This window comes from Mugil cephalus, chromosome 23 (genome assembly GCF_022458985.1).
Source record: "Mugil cephalus isolate CIBA_MC_2020 chromosome 23, CIBA_Mcephalus_1.1, whole genome shotgun sequence".
In the NCBI taxonomy this organism is placed as follows: Eukaryota; Metazoa; Chordata; class Actinopteri; order Mugiliformes; family Mugilidae; genus Mugil; species Mugil cephalus.
Genome location: NC_061792.1, coordinates 11,044,530 through 11,062,375, shown reverse-complemented (window position 1 = coordinate 11,062,375; position 17,846 = coordinate 11,044,530). Strand labels below are relative to the sequence as shown.

General features: G+C 47.4%; 2 protein-coding genes across 5 annotated transcripts; one reads left to right on the top strand and one right to left on the bottom strand.

Annotated features, from left to right (window-relative positions):
• The first annotated feature begins 245 nt into the window (after window positions 1–245).
• fam117ba (family with sequence similarity 117 member Ba) lies at window positions 246–9,501 on the top strand. The gene is made up of 8 exons (XM_047576640.1): window positions 246–391; window positions 2,181–2,308; window positions 3,612–3,695; window positions 3,800–3,910; window positions 4,746–4,889; window positions 5,038–5,245; window positions 5,347–5,467; window positions 6,234–9,501. The coding sequence occupies exons 2-8, from the start codon at window positions 2,288–2,290 to the stop codon at window positions 6,457–6,459; spliced, it is 915 nt and encodes a 304-aa protein (XP_047432596.1). The 5' UTR covers window positions 246–391; window positions 2,181–2,287; the 3' UTR covers window positions 6,460–9,501.
• ical1 (islet cell autoantigen 1-like) lies at window positions 8,776–17,761 on the bottom strand. 4 transcript variants are annotated; one of them, XM_047576633.1, is made up of 15 exons: window positions 16,937–17,761; window positions 15,865–15,901; window positions 15,605–15,776; window positions 13,746–13,818; window positions 13,539–13,662; window positions 13,225–13,423; window positions 13,019–13,144; window positions 12,837–12,935; window positions 12,664–12,749; window positions 12,207–12,244; window positions 11,929–11,973; window positions 11,621–11,812; window positions 11,013–11,327; window positions 10,849–10,944; window positions 8,776–10,757 (listed from the first exon to the last, which is right to left on the bottom strand). In XM_047576633.1, exons 2-15 carry the CDS (start codon window positions 15,873–15,875, stop codon window positions 10,642–10,644), a joined length of 1,692 nt encoding a protein of 563 aa, XP_047432589.1. In that variant the 5' UTR covers window positions 15,876–15,901; window positions 16,937–17,761; the 3' UTR covers window positions 8,776–10,641. The 4 variants fall into 4 exon arrangements, with proteins under 4 accessions (XP_047432589.1, XP_047432587.1, XP_047432588.1 ...); XM_047576631.1 differs by having other exon boundaries at window positions 15,865–15,897; XM_047576632.1 differs by having other exon boundaries at window positions 15,865–15,897; window positions 16,942–17,761.
• Window positions 17,762–17,846: the final 85 nt, after the last annotated feature.

The following is a 17,846-nucleotide window of genomic DNA, read 5'->3' as shown; positions in this document are numbered from 1 at the left end:
TGTACTTTATCTCCTTCAGCTATTGTTATTTATTTTTTTTCCCCCCCCGATTCCGGCTCCTCGCCTTAGATGCGCATCTTCCACCGGCTATCCTCGTCTTTTTCTCCGGCCGGAGAGCGTTCCCGGAGCCGCTGGAGCTGTCGTGTCGCATCGGGAGAAAAACATCCATCCACGACGAGGAGGAGGAGGAGGAGGAAGAGGAGGCAGGGTGCGAGCACGCAGCGACGCCCATTTCGAAGCCCACCGTGTCGTAAAGACCTCAAAAGAGCTCTTTAAAAACCTTTCCCATGGTTCTGTTCGCATCCTCGCTTGCAGCCGGGTCTTTCTGCCTCTCTCCCCCCGCCTCGCCGCCTCTGTAGCATCCTCCGGGCCGGGCTCCACGTTTCTGCAGGTGAGCGTGCACATATTCAACCGGGGGAGCGTGGATGTTTGCACTGGTGCTGTGGGTTTCTCGGAGCAGCCGTCGGCCTGCACCGTGCGCGCAGGCTGCAGCGTGGAGATTTCCCGCATGCAGTTCGTGGGCCATGTGCACAGTGAAGCTACAAAATGCCAGCAGGACGCATTTAATATTCACATTTTGTGCAAAGGCAAAAACAGGCAGCGGCGCACACTGTTTACTGTTTAACTGGATGTAATTAAATGCCTCAAAATGTAGTGCAATGCAAGTTTTGCCTGCTCTTTGTGGTGTTATTATAGTAGTATTAATAATAATAGAAAATTGTCTGTTTACATGTCATGTTTATTGCTGCATGTGCACATTTGGCGTCCCACTTTTCTCTGAGCGTCTCATTAATGTGACTTTGAGGGAAAAATCCTGCATTTTTTAATCGTCTCAAACATAACATTCTGCCCCAGTCGTCTGCACAGACAGGAAGAAGCAGCAGTCAAAATACAGCCGGCTGAGCATCTATTTATTTATTTTTTTTGCTATCAGACTGCTGCTGATGCCCAAATCCCTGTGTTTATATATATATATATATGTACACACAGACACACACAAACACACTAGAGCTGCTGTGTGTTAATAAAGAGCCCCCTGTTCCCTAGCAACAGTGATGTGCGCTGGTCAAGGCCTCAGCCAAATTTAGCTCCAGGACCCGCCGTACATATGGATGCATTCAATTCCCGTTTGGATGCTTTGAAGAAAGAAAAAAAAAAAAGAAAGAAAGAATAGAAATAGATGAATTTGTCCTGTAGCATGTGTTGCTTCATTAGTGCTGCTGTTCTCCTGGCGTAACGAATTAGATAAGATCCGGACTTTTAAGGTGATGAATTGTGTTGTTGCTTGCGGCCAACGTCGGTTTGTTTACCTCACACTGAAAAATAATCTAGTGGTGAATTGTCTGTAATTGTAGTTGGGGTAATTGAGGAAATCTTGGATCAGAGCAGTTGTAATTTCTGCTACTATCTGTATTTACTTTATAATTTACAGTGAAAGAGAGTTAGCTGCCTCTTATTTATGGTTGTAGAAACACAAATTCTAATGTAAAATGTTAATATTATTAGTGAATTGTACACAAAACTAAATTTATTTATATTTGTATGTATTAATTTAGGGAAAATTACACTAAAGTCACATTTTCTGGCCTAAAAGTAACTCTACAGTTACTATATATGTGTTTTTTTAAATACTAACGAGTTCAGTCACTGTGACTATTTCCATATTTTGTAGAAAGGCTGAGTGACCACCGTGCCTGTAAATCTGCTGCAGTCCTGAATCAGATCGGGGTCAGTCGGGCTGAAGCTACCTGCTCTCAGCTTCCCCCCCCCTCCTCTGCTTTAAGCTGTTTTAATGCCATTAACCGAGGGGGCTGTGTGGGACTTAGCCCGGGACATATCCGCTCCGCCTAGCACGGGACGGATTAACATCAATCTGGCAATGCGCACACACACACACACAAAAACCCTAGACAGACAGAGCACGGCAGCCACGAGCTTATCCGGCCGGCCAGCTGTGTGTCTGTTGATTTGTTGATGTATTTAACCACGTGGTGATAAGTAAGTTGTTTACATCTGCAGGAGGATCCAACTCACCTCACCTCCTCTCCCGTGTTCTCCCCAGACTGCATCCGTGGCCTTAACTTCCAACATCTCTGTTGAGGGTCTCCTCCGGCCCCCCCACCCCCCCACCTCCCTCCCTCCTGCCCCTCTGAGCGCTCTGCTCCTCGTTCTACTTCCAGGCTCCCGCCATCGTGTCCAGCTGTGGCCCTCACAGGGCGCGCTCGCTGGCTCTCACCTGACAGGTCCCTGGCCTCAGGACGACAGCCAGCAACAACACGTCCCCTACATGAGGGACAAAGCGACGCAGGTTAGTGCATGGGGGGTATTTATACATGTGTGTGGTGTGTGAGTTTAAGTTTTCAATTTTAGGCACAAAATCAAACAAATGACGTGCAAAAACAAAAAAAAAGAAGAAAAAAAGTACCCCAAGACCTGAGCCTTGGTGCACACCATATTTTAATTTTTTGAGATTTATTCTTCTCTGCAAAAAATCCCCATAGTATCTTATAACCATACAAAATGCTAAAGAGTGTTTTTTTTGGTACAGAGCAAACAAGTGATATACAAATGACGTACAAAAATTTAAAAAAGAAAAAAAAGTACCCCAAGATCAGAGCCCTGGTGCACACCACCTTCTATTTTTTTGAGATTTATTCTTCTCCTCTGCAGAAATTCCTATAGTATCTTTAACCATGCAATGCTAAAAAATTTTTTTTTATTACAGATTAACCCTTTAAAACTGATAAGCACTTTGTATGACTGTAATTATGTCACAGTTTGCGCTATCTATCAGAAAAAATACAGATGGTTCCTGAAAGCCGAGATGTTGGATGGTGTCTTTACAAAATTTTACTTGTTCCTCTCCTTCTTTTTTTAAACTCCTATAAAATGCAGTACATTGTAAATATCTGGCAGATGTTGAAAGCATCAGGGATTCTGGAAAAAAACGGCCAAAAAGCAGAATGAGGCTTATGTGTTAAAGGGTTAATGCATATTCAGCCTCAGACGTGCCACGCATGGATTCCTGCAAGACATTCAATAGGTGTATTTACAGAGAGGGCGGCCCATACAATACAATGAGCTTAAGAGAAGATTGCAGACGGTTGCATCATCACCGTCACTGTGACTGACTGTGACCTAGACTCAGATCAGAGGCCGACGAAAAGATATTCCTTTAATAGCAGGCAGAGACACCGGAGTGGACGGCAGATGTTTTCAAATTAAATATATATATGTGTTTGTTTTTATTCTGCTTTTAACACGGCGAACAGGAAGTGTCCTTGTTACACCTTCACGTTGAGTAAAACACTTTGAATAATTGATGAAGTTGCAGCGGATTTCATTATAGGGCCTGTTTCAGGCTTTATGCTAAAAATAACACAGCCTGGTTCATCTGCTCGGACTCATTCATAATTCCCGCAGCTCGGTTGTTGATGTTTGTTGACAGATTCAAAACAGACTTTACAGGATTAATCCAGGATTATCTAAAATGGACTACACACGGATTACTTGCGATATTTATTAACCATTTTATTTCGCTTCGGTTTTCTGCCTATTTATATATATATAGATATATCCAAATTTCATATTTGTGTGTGTTTGTGCGTTAGACCCCCAGGGCCTGGGCAGATGAGAGGAGGAGGGGCTCTCACAAACGCTCGGCCTCCTGTGGGAGCACCGATCAACTCAAGGAGGTCAGTTACTCTGCTGGTTTTTCGACTAAAAAAAAAAAAAAAAAAACAAGAACTAAATGTTATTTGTTTTCACGCCTTTAAATTGACGTCATGTGTGAATCCAGATTGCCAAATTGCGGCAGCAGCTTCAACGCAGCAAACGCAGCAGCCGCCACCGGAGGGATAAAGACCGCAAGTCGCCCTTCAATGGCAGCCACACCATCATCCAGTCGCAGGTGATCAATAGAGAACAGTGTGTGTGTGTGTGTGTTTGTGTGTGTGTCTCGGTGGTGGCCATTTCTTTCTAGGTCAATGATCTGGACATTTTTTTTTTTTTTTGAGGGCGTCCCACTTCTTTCCTCCCTGGCCCTGTTTAGCTCCGGCGTGTGCGAGTCTCTTGTTGATTTGAAACAGGAGATAGGGTAGAAATGCGAAGGCGGTTAAATTGGTAGCGTGTACGCGACGGCCGGTCATAAAGCTCCCTGTGGAGTCTGCTGGAGAGCAGCTGTCCTGCTTTCTGGGCCTCATCGCGACACAAAGAGAATAAAAGGGCTGGTGGTCCTATTCACTGCCAGTAGGAGAATACCTAAAATCACAACTGTATGTGACTCTCAGACGTTAGAAAAAGTACGTACCTCCTTGGATGTTTTTCCCCTTTGAAGTCCTTTGACTTTGACTCACTGAGGTCCAGCCGCCTCGTAATTAGAGAAACGGGGATCACCTGGGTGCAGTGAACGCAGCGTGAAGACACCTGTGTCTGGAGGCACCGCTTCGTCAGTGTTTCTGTCTACAAATACAATTATTACACCTTTTGTTGTCCAAAAAAGCTAAATAATTAAGCTCGCTGTTAAATTTATAGAAGCAATAAAAGGTGAAAACATCCGAGGCAGATTAATATTCAATATAAACATGCAACAAGTACAATCCGTGTGCACGCTGCACTCAACAGATGCTGCTCTCCCTCACATCAAACCAGACAATCAATACCCATCCTGTGTGTTTCTAAGGTTTAATCCATATGGCATTTATTTATTTTTTTTATTAAACTCAATCAACTTGTCTGTTCTGCAGTCGCCTTTGCCCAAGACCATCCTGATCCCAATCCCCATATCCAAGTCGTCGGCCCCTCGCTTCCGCAACAGCGTGGAGGGCCTCAACCAGGAGATCGAGCGCATCATCATCCGCGACACCCCCGAGAAGGACGAGACCATTGTTGTGAGTTGCAGGAGAGCGGAGGGGAGATTAACGCGGCCCCGACCTTGACGCGTTCACTTAGCCCGACGTTAAGCCCCGACGGTGTCACCCCGACCTCATTTCTCTACGTGTGTGTTTGTGTGTGTGTGTTTTTTTTAAAAAAAAAAAGCCACAGGACGTCCCAGATGGGCACCGCGCGCCCCCGCCCGTGCCCCCGCAGCGCAGCAGCAGCACCCGCAGCATCGACACGCAGACCCCCTCCGGGGGCGGCCTGAGCGGTAACCACAGCAACTGCAGTAGCCGTCCCGACTCCATCTCACCCTCCTACCTCACTGTCCTCAACGACATGGGTGGAGGCAGCCCCTACGAGGACAAAGGTGAACGAACGCGCACAGAGTGCGGTGTGAAGTGGAGTTGAGCAGCAGACGCAGAGCATGACATGTCCCCCCCCCCCCCCCCCCTCCTTGTCTGTCCCCAGAGCTGGGCCCCTGCTCCCCGCTGCCTAAATACGCCGCTTCTCCCCGACCCAACAACAGCTACATGTTTAAGAGGGAACCTCCAGAGGGCTGCGAGAAGGTCAAAGTGTCGGAGGAGTCCGTGTGAGTATATGTCCTGATGAGGAAGCGGTTACAGGGACTAAACAATAACCCAGGCCTGGGAGTTGGGTTAGGGTTAGAGCTAACACCCGCAACCCTAGTAGGGATGAGATGAGAACCTGGGAGGTGTGTTAGAGCTAGAGCTAGGGTTAGCTTTAACCCTAACCTAGGGTTAACCTAGGGTTAGAGGGTTAGCATTAACCCTAGCTCTAGCTCTAACACACCTCCCAGGTCTCAGGTTCCTGGATGGAGCCTATCCCAGCTGTCATCGGGCGAGAGATGAACTAACACAGACACATACAACCATTCACACTCACACTCACGCCCAGGGTAAATTTTTAGGGTCACCAATTAGCCTAACGAGCATGTCTTTGGAGGCGGGAGTAGCCGCGGAAAACCCAAGCAAACTCCACCCAGAAAGGCCTGAGTTGGTCTCGAACCTTCTACCTCCCAGGTCTTCTCTCCCAGCTTCTGGTCTCAGGACCAGGACCTCCCCTAGAGGGGACTGTGATGACCCACACAAGAAAAAACAAAATGCTGTTTCGGTAAATATCTAGAGTTTCGGTCTTCCACTCTCCATAAGAGAGTGTCCCACATTACAAACCTTAACAACTATATATACCAGTCCTGTAACCGTTGCCTTGACTAGTTATATTCTGTCTTGTCATGTGCTCTTATTGGGACCATGTTTTACAACACAAATTAGCATTGTTGCTATGATCCGGCACCGTCCCTATCACCTAATAAATAAATTTGCATGTGTCCCCAGGCCCAAACCTCTGCAGGACATCCCTCCCTTCCTGTGTCCGGACCGCAACAAGGTCAACTTCATCCCCAACAGCGGCTCCGCCTTCTGCCTGGTCAGCATCCTCAAGCCCTTACTCCCGGCCCCGGAGCTCAGCTTCCGCCCCGGGGTGGGACTCCGGAGCCTGTCCCCGTCGCTCGTGCCTCTGTCCACCCAGCCCTGCCTCCTGGAGGAGCCGGAGAGCTTCTGACGGGCTCCGCACACTCGACAACACCAACACCCCCCGCCCTACAACCCTCCACCTCCGACCCCTCTCCCCCCCGTCACCCAACAGAATCAGAAAACATTTGAGGAAACAACCCTTTTGCTCTAAAGAAGATAAAAATTGCCTTCAGCATGCCAGCTAAGCTCTCTCTGATGTCCTTATCTTGTTGAAAAAGCGCTTCCCACTGCCTCTCCTCCTCAGACGACTACTACAACACCAGAGTCCTGCAGCAGCACCCCCCTCCCTCCTCCCCCCAGTGCGGGCGCTTGCAGCCGTTTCATCGCTTTCTCCCACCTTTAGTGCTGGTTATGTTCCTGTTTTTCGTTCAGGAGGAAAAGGGGCGAAAAGACAGACTCTTTTATTTTCATCGTATTATTATACCATGGCGCCTTTCCACGGACATATATCTCTTTTTCTATCTGTAGTTATTTCTCTTGATATAAAATATGCCTTCCATCACAAAGGGGGGGATGAAAAAAACAAAACAAAACAAAAGGTTTCCTCGTCGACCAAGAGATTGACCACGGAGGCTAATTATTGGTGCTGCCAGATATATCGTAGCAAAACTTGAATGCTCATGAAAAAGGAGAGGTTTTAAAAAAAAAAAAAAAAATGTGCCTGATATTTTAGACCGCTCAAGTTTCCCACCACCCCCCGAGCCCACGGCGGCGAACGGCGGCGGCGGCGGCTTTAGATACACGCCAAGAGGCAGGGCCCGGGCAGGAACAAAAATATCACGTGAAGGTGGGATATTTTAAAGCCACCGGCGGAAAAACCAAATCACCAGGATTGTACTTTCAAGCAGATGCCTTTGGTAGCAGCGACCTGGCCCCCCTGTGTGCGGTGTGTATCTAAAAGGGAAACTCAGGCCAGGGCTATGATGCGTGCAGCGCAATGTTCAACCTGTGTCTGCTTGCCCCTCCTCCCCATGTGCCAGCCTTTTGCTTTCCTAGCACCTCCCTTTACCCCCCCCCTCCTCGTTCCTCCATCACTCCACCACCACCATCTCCTCCTCCCCTTTTCTTTCCCTCACTGTAAAGCCGATTTCCTTCCGTCTTGCTCAGCTTGTGTTGTTGTGATGTGCATCCAGAAATGGGGGCACCACCCCCCTATGGCATGCAGGGCCCTGGGCATGGGGAGGTTGATGAAACCAAAGAACGGCACAATGATAAATCTGTTAATGTAACTAAATTAATAGTGTTGGGGCACTTTTGAGTTCGCTAACACATTGTTTGAATTTCTTCCTACAACCAATCAAGGCAACGAAGTCTACGAGACTTCACTGTTGAGAGTTTGACCGCTAAACCTATTTTCCGTCACGATCTTTTCCAACCAACGGCAGTCGTCTCTATGCGGCTCAATTCTCTGATGGCCTCCCTTCCCGGACGCAATTAATCTGGGCTCAGACTTCAGTAGCTGTGGGAAACGCTATCTGGAAGTGTGAGGCGTCTACAGACTCTTAAAATATCCAAACACGTTTGATATTCACGTTCGAGACGGGAACTAACGAGAGGCCGCAAATTGTCGGTCGCTTACCTTCCGATCATTGAAGTCGGTGCAGCGTCCAGGTGGAAAGCAGCTTCTCCATGCCCCGGTCCAACCTCCTGTACTCCTGTATGCTACTTGACTGTGCCTGCTACAGTGGGTTAGGAATGTACTGGATCTGTAAATATAGAGGCACATTGTGTTTTTATTATCGGCTGACAAAGATATGAAACTGAATGAGCCAACAAGTGTTACCGTATGAACCCCTTCTCCTGATACTCCTCTTCCTCCTCCTCCTCCTCCGCTGAGTACTGTGAATTACTACATGTCTCATTATTGTGAATAATAATGTATTTATTTATCAGACAGAATTGGGTCGTCAGAGTTTTTAATCAAGCATAGATTACGTCGTCCATCTCAGGTTGTAGCGAATAGGAGACAGAAAGATACACAGCAACATGTCTACGCGACTGAAGAGAGCGAACCAACCAACAGCTGCTATCTATGTAGCCTCACGCAGTGGAAGAAAAAAAAAGAACAAAAGATGGATTTGGTCTAACAACTAGTTGATATAATGTAAAGTCGAAACTGTGAAAGAAATAAAAGTTCTCGTCCAAAATGAGATTATCCACTTGCTGACAAACTCCTACTGTTCTTGTCGTTTTTAGACGTCCGTTTACAGCAGTTTGAAGGTTATAAATCTGGATTTATTATTCTCAACTTTTTGTTTTCCTTCCCTCAAAGTGGATACACAGCATTTTGGACTGAGGCTTGATTAAAAGAAAAGAAAAAAGAAAAAAAAACTCGACACGATTCTTTGTCTGCTTGTCCAGTTTATTGGAAACAGAACTGCCAAGTTTTCATCTGTTAAAACCCCTTTGAGTGAAATAAAAAGGCATAGTTGAACTAAATCAAGTGTCTGTGATTGACTTGGGAAATACATTCTTTTATTTCATGAGTGTGTATCGGTGGAGGCATCGTGGAGTTCCTTCATGCGTTTCCCTTTCAAAAAAAAAAAGTCAGAACAAATTACCCATAGTGTAAAAGCTAAGATGCTAAAGTGCAGCTTAACTATTGTTTTTTTGACTTCCCATGATGCACTCTGATCACCTTAGCGCCACTGAGTGCGAGTTCACAGGCACACAAACATAACTGAGGATTGAACTCGACTAAAACCCACAAATTGTTTCTTAATATCATCCGTAAACACTAACAAAATGTTCAGAAAAATGTGACACAGTAACAGTTCTCCAGTGTTTTCCCACAAAACAATCCAACTGTTTGTTTTAATCTATATTGTATATACTGCACTGTTTTTGCAAATAGTGACATGAATTGAAAATAAATACAATTTGCTGCATCACATTCAGTTATTTTTGCAGATTTGCAACCCCACCAAAAACAATAAATATCCCCGCACTAAAACATTTTCACAAGGGAGGACGATGAGCTCTCGGCTTTGGGCTTGTGATTGTAGCATTCAACAGCAGATGGGGCTGAAGATGACTTTAAATTAGGCCGTTAGTGTCACACACACACACACACACACAAAAAAAGACTTTGGACAGAGTGAATCTTCACTGAGCCTGTAACACAACTCCAGTTCAGTCTCGCGGCAACACAATCGGGCCTCTGTGAGGATTGCAGTGGATTGGTTCAAGCTTCAGACTGAGACTGGTGTTCAGCGTCCAGAGTGTGTCCAAGGGTCTGTATCACGTCTAGCTCTGGTAATCCTGGAGCTTTTTACGAGGTGGGCCTGGGAACAGCATGCATATGGCTCACACACAGATACGAACGCTTAGTAGCCACGGAGGAAATAAGAACATATTAAATATTTTGTTCTCCTAAAAGACAAAGTACAGCTTAAAACCTCAGATAGCAATAAGATATCCCTCTGCTATATGTAGTGTTTGGTGCCAACTAAGCAGTTAGCTTTCATTTTAGCTAATGCTAGCTGTGGCTACGTCACGAAGACGCGAAGCAGCAACTATACACACAAAGCTCACAACGTTGTACTATTTGCTTGTTTTTTTAGTTACAGTTTTCCAGAAATGATCTAATTTTAAGCGTCTGTGTCGGTACGTGCACAGTTTAAGGCCTCGGCTGAGCAGCAGGGTCGTCTACACCGATCTGGGCTCATGACACAGACCCCTGGTGCAGCTGGAGCTTCAACTGCAACTCAATACAGGCTCAGTGACAGGCCCTTTGTATGTGTATATATGTATTTGTATATATATCTATATATATGTGTGTGTGTATATATTTTTACACACTCCTGATTTGTACACAGCAAACTCAACATACACACACCCGAACAACGCAAACGTGGAGAAAAGACAGAAAAGCGGCAGCGTCCGGATTAAACCGTGCGAGGTTCGCTGTGTGCGGGGGGGGAGGGGGTCGGTGGCTTCGTGTGCAGCGTTAACAGTCTCTCACGGCGCTGCGCGACAATCGTCTCATCTGATAGTGTTTCCAGTGTAAAATATTATATTATTATCCAGTGTTAACGCAAACGGAGGTCGAATCGCGCGAGCGTGTGCGGAACGAATGAACGCGTGTGTTTGTTTGTTTACTTGGTCGATAACATGAGAGGCTGCGAGTATCCGGATCCTTGGAGAGAAAACGGACGCTGCTGCTGCTGCACGCACACACACACACACACACACGCGCACACACACGACTTCAGGCGTTGAGCAGCTCGTCTGCGGAGCGTCCGATGGCGTCGGGGTTAGAGAGGGGGTCCAGGTCTGCGAACAGGTTGAACCAGGCAGACATGTCTTTGGATCCTCCTGCAGGAGCTGCACAAACACAAGTAAAAGTAGTCAGAGATTGTAGCACATGCATAGAGGTGCTGTTTTTATATGTACAGGATAAGCATCCAGAACGTACCATTAGCAGCTGAACTTGGAGCTGGCTCAGCTGACTGGTTATGGCCGGGAGGCGGCTGCAGGGGAGGAGCCTGGAACATGGGTGGGGTCGCCCAGCCTGACGCACAAAGAGTTACGTTAGTTTTTTTTTTAAATGTGCATGCTGCAGAGGGTAGTGATGCTGACCTGTGGATCCCAGGCTGTGATCCAGCAGCTGTGAGGGCAGGAAGCCCGTGGGGCTCGGCGGGTTGGAGGGGGGACGCGCCGCGGGGACGCCGCCGCCGCCGCTCGCCGCCCCCGCTCCCGCGCTCGTCGGGGAGGCGCTGGGAGCGTCGAACAGCCCGAAGGCGTCGTTCCACTCTCTGCTGAACTCGTCGCTGGCCCCCGGGCCCGGGCTGAGGAGGTCTTTGAGGAAGTCCATGTTGCGCCGCTCGCCCTCGTCCTCCTCTGGCCTCGGCTCGGTCCCGTGGAGGGGGGGACCTCCTGAGAGCAGAGTCCCGCCTGGAGGGAAGGACGAGGATCAGAGATCAGGATTCAAGCAGAACGGACGCTTAATGTCTGTTAGGAACTTGAAAAAGAGAAAATTAATAAGACTAAGTTACTCCAGACCTACTCCTAAAGGCTGCAGCTCAGTTGTGGAGGTTTAGAGTAATTCATTTAAAGACAAACACCCTTCAAGCATCCAGGACCCAGAATCTCAGGAGGTGAATTTGACCACAGCCAGAAAGTCAGACAGGAAGCTCGAAGTCAGAACTCATAGCGAGAGGACGGTTAAAGACGTCCAGCCAGTTTACCGGCGGCAGACGGTCCTGACAGGCTGGACTGGGCGCTTCCAAAGCCCCAGGGATCGCTCTGGTCTCCAGCTTGTGAATGAAGCTGGAGCCGTGGGGGGGCGTTTGGAGGGGGCGGGGGCCGTGGCAGGTCGCAGGCCATGAGCATCAGGTCGTCGTCAGAGGCCGCCGACGGTCCTCTGAGGTCGCGCAGAGCTGGAGAAAGTGCGGCAGCGGTTTGGTGCACCGACGTCAGGCCATCGCACAGCAGAAATCTAGCTGCTGGTGGATTTTCCAGAGTAAACACCGGCGCTATTTACACAACTACTCACCTCCGTCACTGGTTTGACTCTGGCCGTCGCTGCTTAGGGTGTTGTCTGCGAAGGAAAACAGAAACTTTAAGCTTTAATTTGCAGGAACACAGATAATCTGACGTAGTGTGTTTGACTTGAACTAGAGATTAAGTTTTCTAGGATAAATATTTCCACCATTTTTCCATCTATTTTCTATCTATCCATTCTAGGATTGTGAAAAGCTTGATAAACACACAGTCTTATCACCAATGTGGATGATTCATCTTGTGTTTCCGCCTACAGGGGGCAGCACATACCTGCATCAGAAGGCTTGTCATCGTCCAGGGACACCAGGCTGAGGAAAAAGGGGAAGCAGGGAGGGGGTGGGGGATGAGAAATGAGAAAGAGCTTTATTTGGCTGGCGAGGCGTGGCTTCGCCGCTATTTATAGCGATGCAGTCGACTACGTGCTCTTAAAAAGCGCAGCCTCAGGTACGCTACTCTACAGCTCTCTGCTCGCTGCTGCTGACTAAAACCCCATCACACACACACTTACTTGTGGGTAAACATGGGCGTGAGAGTCGCCTCATGTTTGATGAAGACATAGCTGAAGTGTGAGGAGAAATATAGACAAAAGGACGGAGACAGTGAGGTGAGAGTGTAGAGACGGATGACGACGTGAATAAAGACGGGACGGTGAGAGGATGAAACCAGAGGCAGACGCTGGGACAGGATGTGTGTGTGTTTGACTCCTTCCTACTTGACTCAGTCTCACCTGTCTGTGTTGCTCTGCAGAGCCTTCTCCTTCTTCTGCTCTTGTTCTTGCGTGTCCGATATTTGCTCCAGCGGGTCCCGTAGGTCCTGCGGGGAAGGACGAAGCTGGTGAATTTAACCGAGACGCACGTCGGCTTTAAAGACGCGTGCGGGGACGCTGTGTGCGGCGAGTACCTTGAGTGTGGTGAACTGGTATGGCACGTGTCCTTGGAAGGCCTCTTGGATTCCTGACATGGCGTGGGCTGTTTTCTCCCAGAACTGCAGCAGAGTGGTCTGACGAAGAGCAGATCAAACGTTAGCCCTGGTACGTTAGCGGTAGCTAGAAATCCAAAGTGAAAAGAACAGGGATGTTTTACCTGGTAGGTGCAGAGGGAGTGGGACAGCATGTTGCAGCGGCTCGCTCCCAGCATGTCCACCTTCTGACAAACATCGTTCTTCAGCTTCTCAAACTGACTCTTTGTTCCTCTGACCTGGGACTGGACCTGTCCACACAAAGAGTTAACTCTTGATCCTTGAGGGGAGAAAAAAAAAAAGAAAAAAAGAAGAAGAAGTCTCGTCCTGCCTTGCGGAACTTTTCCAGCTGCTTGTAGGTGTCCGGGTCCAGCTCCTGGGACACGTCTTTCATCCAGAGCAGAGCTCCCCTGTACTCGGTGCGGGCCTTCTCCATGCGGGTGACGGTCAGCAGCGTGTCGGAGATGGCGCGCCGCCGAAACGTCTCCACCTCCTGGTGCAGGCGCTGCAGCGGCGGGCAAAGTGCCATCCTGTTAGAGGAAAAAATAAATGAATGAATGAATGAATGAATGGATGAGACACGGCCGGTTAGATGTTAAACGTGCAGCCGGTGACACGGTCGTTTGTTTCATAGCGGAAGCCGACCTCTGCTTGGCCGAGGTGCAAAGGGCCTTGCTGGTGGCGTCCATCATGTTGCCGGCCTTCGTGCGGTCGTGTTCGGCCTGAAAGCGCAGGAACAGGCCGAGCTCGTTCTCCTCTTGGGACAAGCCTGAGGAAAGAGACGCGCAGAGTCAGGACCGCAAATATTTTTACACAAAAAAAATATTCTTCTGCTGCTGAATCAAGACTCACGTGTGATCCTGTGTTGATACTTCTCGATCACCTTCAGCAACTCAGTGCACGTGGACTGAACGGAGCGGAAGAACTGCAGGAAGCAACGGGCACAGTTAGACCTGCTTCATTTGACGCCCTTCGTCTGTCCACTCAATACCCCCCCTCCAGCTGCCCCTCCTCCCACCTGGAAGACGACAACGGTGCCTAAATGATTAGCGTGTGTCATGGCAACGCTGATGCTGAGGCCGTGTCTCAGCGGGAGGACGGAGGGATGAGAGGGTCACCTTGACTTTGGCAGCAGGTTCGTGAGGAGAGTGAACAAACCGTCTGCTTCCTTTTACCGGAACATTTAAAAAAACGTGCTGCGGCAGCACAGGTACACGGTTAATGATGCCTCCACCGTTACCGCAGCAACGCGCCCAGATAGGCCGCCGACGTCTGGATGGACAAATTCAATCTGATCCCTGAGCAGCGCTGACAGTCCGTCCTGAAGATGTAAATTAAGTGGACGCTTTGTACCGCGTCCGATCTGTGATCAGCTGATGAGACACTTCTATACGATTTCTTTTTATTATTTATTTACAACTCAAAACCTTAAACTACAGCCAGACTCCAGATTAAGAAAGGAGAGGGAGGAGGTGACCTTAACGCGTGTACAGTCATTCATTAACTGTTGAATAAACAGCCACTAACTTCCGTCCGTCTACCAACCACCTGTCGGCCAACAGGTGAAGTGGGCACCGCGGGCTCATTTATTGAGGTCATGTGTTTGCAGCAGGTCTGCGCGGAGCCGCATCCAGGGGAGAGATCGAGATAAACATCCATATCTGCAGTGGCAAACGCACAGATAGTGTTAAAATCAGGTTATCGGTGGCCGTTCTGAGGCGGCTCTAAATCTAATCTGCCGCGGCGCTTTTATTGCTCCGCCACAGAAAATAAAGCTCAGCTCTTCAAATCTTTGCTCGCAATTTAGTCTTCTGTTCTGTTTCCGTGTCACCGGGGAGGGGGGGGGGGGGCTGGGGCACAATGGGAGCAGGAAGGCAGAAGAAAGTCGATCTTGTTCCAGAGCAAACAAAGGGAATCGCGGCGCAGCCCGAACAGCCCGAGCAGTGAAATGCTAGCGCGTCGACGCCTCGCGGGGTTCAGGACATCCGGAAAAGCCTCTCACCGCTAAATGTCAGCGGCTCCGAACTGTCTTTTCTCGTCTGTTGCATCGGCTAGAAATAACAGAGACTCGCAGTGTTGCGGGGTGTTGGAAATGTGATATATAATTACAGGCGGAGAAAGGGCATCTCTGCAGACAATGGCCACCTTGTGCTAACGCGCTGTAACGGTCTTTATATTCATCATGCAGCCAAAAATGTGTTTTTTTTGTTTTTTTAAAAAGTATGCTGCAGGAACAGATGGTTTGTTTTGTGAAATGCGTCATCACATACAGTACAAGACATGGCTTGACGTCTACTCTATGTATCCAAAAAATGAAAACCTTCCTTTTGTCTAAGACATAATTTTAGACGTCCCTAAAATCACAGCCCCCGCAGCTGGCACCAGTTTAGCATAAAGTCTAGAGGATTCGTACGCGGTTTGGCTGCAGAAAAGGAGCTTCACTAAAGATAGGTGCTAATGGCTGGCAAAGAAACAAAGTGCTGCTTTGCTTCGGTGTTTATTTCTGCCCATACAGATGTGTAAAACTAAAAAAAAAAGACCTTTTACAGGTTAATAGTGCAGGTGCGTGCCCAATTTCATTCACAAAAATGGTAAAAAATGGCGTCATACGTAGATGTCACGTTTAAATATGTCATTATTGTGTCTACTGTTTAAGTGGTACGTCCACCAAATGGCTACAACATAACATACAGGTCTTAAATCCTGCGTACCTCCAGCTTGGCGTCCAGGTCGGCGTCCGACGCCACCACGTACTCGTCCTCCTTCTTGCCCGTGACTTTGAAGAGCACCTGCTTGGTGTTCCAAAACTTCTTCTGCATGCGAGCCATCACCGAGCTGTCCTCCAGCCTCGCCCGGCCGCTGCTCAGCATGTCCCCCGCAAACCTGGAGCCCGGGACGGTGAGGGAAGGACAACTGTCAATGTCGTGTGCAATTACGTGTAGACTACAGTTAATATTAAGTGTTCACGTACCCGTCCATCATTGGAGATCAGCCTTTTTTTTCTCTGTTTTAAAAGAAAAATATAGAGGTTAGCGGTAGCATAAGTGAGGCTACGCTTGTTGCTCACACAAAGATATAATCCTGTGTTTTTACTTGAATGAGAAAGCGGCTGTCAGCTCTCAAACAGGCCACACCGGTAAAAAAAATTAGCATAACAACCTAAAAGTAACGACAACTCTACATTTTCTCCATTTGCTTTAGTGCAAAGAAGAAGCAAATTAGCACTTGTGCAATTAAAACAAATTTAATTACACGTGGCTATCACTTAAAAATCATGCCAACATGGTTTTCTTCAAGGCAATCTGGAAAAAAATTAAATAAATCAGAAAAATAAGCGCAATTTGGGCACATTGTCATCTGCTTTTAAGCCTTGAGTCTCAGTGTTTTCGGACTAAAATCAGTGGACAAATTAGGAATAGAGGTTATTTTTCCATTGACAAATTGCAGTCTTTAATATAATTTTCGCAATTTTTTTTTGTACAAATTCTGCGGCCCAGATTAGACCCTCTGGTGGCCAGTTTTCGGCCCACGGGCCGCATGTTTAACACCTGTGAATTAGAAACAGCTGCTTGACTGATTTCCTGCTTATTTTTTTTGCCACAAACACATAAACATCCAAAAAATCATAATGAAAAAATGCTACAATCAAGTCACAAATGCCGGACGACGCTAATAAAAAATAATTAAACGTGAGGAAGAGACACCTGCGACCTGAAGGAGTCGAGGGAATTGGGAGCCTGCTTTCGAGCAGGTGTTCAGTTTCAGCACACTGACACGAAGACAAAAAATAAAAAATAAATTAAATAAATAAAAGTCTCACCTGAGCGTTTATCATTCACACACAAGAAACATTCATGCCAACACGAAGTAAAGAGGAAATAAACGAGTCCCAGAAAACGTAAAGGAACATTTTTAGCTTGTATCCTAGCAGCCGTTTAGGCTAACGTCTTAACGGTCGTTTTAACGGTGCGACGTGGCAGTTTAAACCAAAAGCCGCTTCTTCCTTTTTATATCATCTCGTAGTAGGAGATGTTTTAATTCACCTTGCCTTAGGTTTTGTCCTTTGGTCAGAGCATCTATGCAGTGAGGATCGGCGGCTAGCCTCGTCTCCAGGTCGCCATCATCATCTGAGTCAACAGGATATGCAAAGCAGCCGTTGCGTCATGTGGACGCAAGGGGTCGCTGCCGTTCGGGTCAAACCGAAGATCGTCTATGAGCATCGAAAACAATACTCGATTCGGCGTATTTTTTCCAGCAAAAAACGCCATATTTCTTCACCCTGCCTCTTTTCAAGTGTCATCTCGTTAACTTAAATCGTTCTGATTGACGTATGAACCAAATTAACGGGGGTTTTCTATTAACTTACGGCACGTAATAATACAAATAAAAACATTGAGAGTGACGCATCTTCGTTTTATCACGTCTATGATCAAACATGTCAGAGGAGGAAAACTAAAAAAAAAAACAGGTTTTTCCTTCTCGTGTCAGAAACACGAGGAAGTTTTCACAGTGAGAAACAAGGGGAAGGGGGAATTATAAACGCAAAACAACTGCAATGCATTGAACAATTACAATGATATAAATTTATGTTTCTATCTTGTTTTTTTTTTTGTTTTTTTTAATGTGTATGCATCAAAATTGCAATTAAAGGTGCAGTAACCCATTTTTAGGACATACAAATACCTTTACAATGCAATTTAATTTGTCACCAATTTTGTATTCGGTGTGCATCAATTCAACTCTGTCATGGTGGATGACACCTTACTGAGGCATCACAGCCTCAGACCAGCCAGCTGCACGTTAACGCTCTGCTCCACTGCATCCCGAGACGTGGCACGTTATCGTGCAGGAAGTGGCCACTAGAAGACAGTGTGGGCATGAAGCACTGCACGTGGTCAGTCGCAGGGCTCATTAGCTTCTAAAAGGCCCAGACTGCCCCCCACTCAAACCCTA

Coding starts and splice junctions, on each gene's coding strand:
- fam117ba (XM_047576640.1), top strand. CDS start 2,288: ATGAGGGACAAAGCGACGCAG. Junction 2,309..3,611: donor TGAGGGACAAAGCGACGCAG/GTTAGTGCATGG, acceptor TTTGTGCGTTAG/ACCCCCAGGGCCTGGGCAGA. Junction 5,468..6,233: donor AAAGTGTCGGAGGAGTCCGT/GTGAGTATATGT, acceptor ATGTGTCCCCAG/GCCCAAACCTCTGCAGGACA.
- ical1 (XM_047576633.1), bottom strand. Junction 12,936..13,018: donor ACTCCCTCTGCACCTACCAG/GTAAAACATCCC, acceptor GCTCTTCGTCAG/ACCACTCTGCTGCAGTTCTG. Junction 10,945..11,012: donor TCACAGCCTGGGATCCACAG/GTCAGCATCACT, acceptor TTTGTGCGTCAG/GCTGGGCGACCCCACCCATG.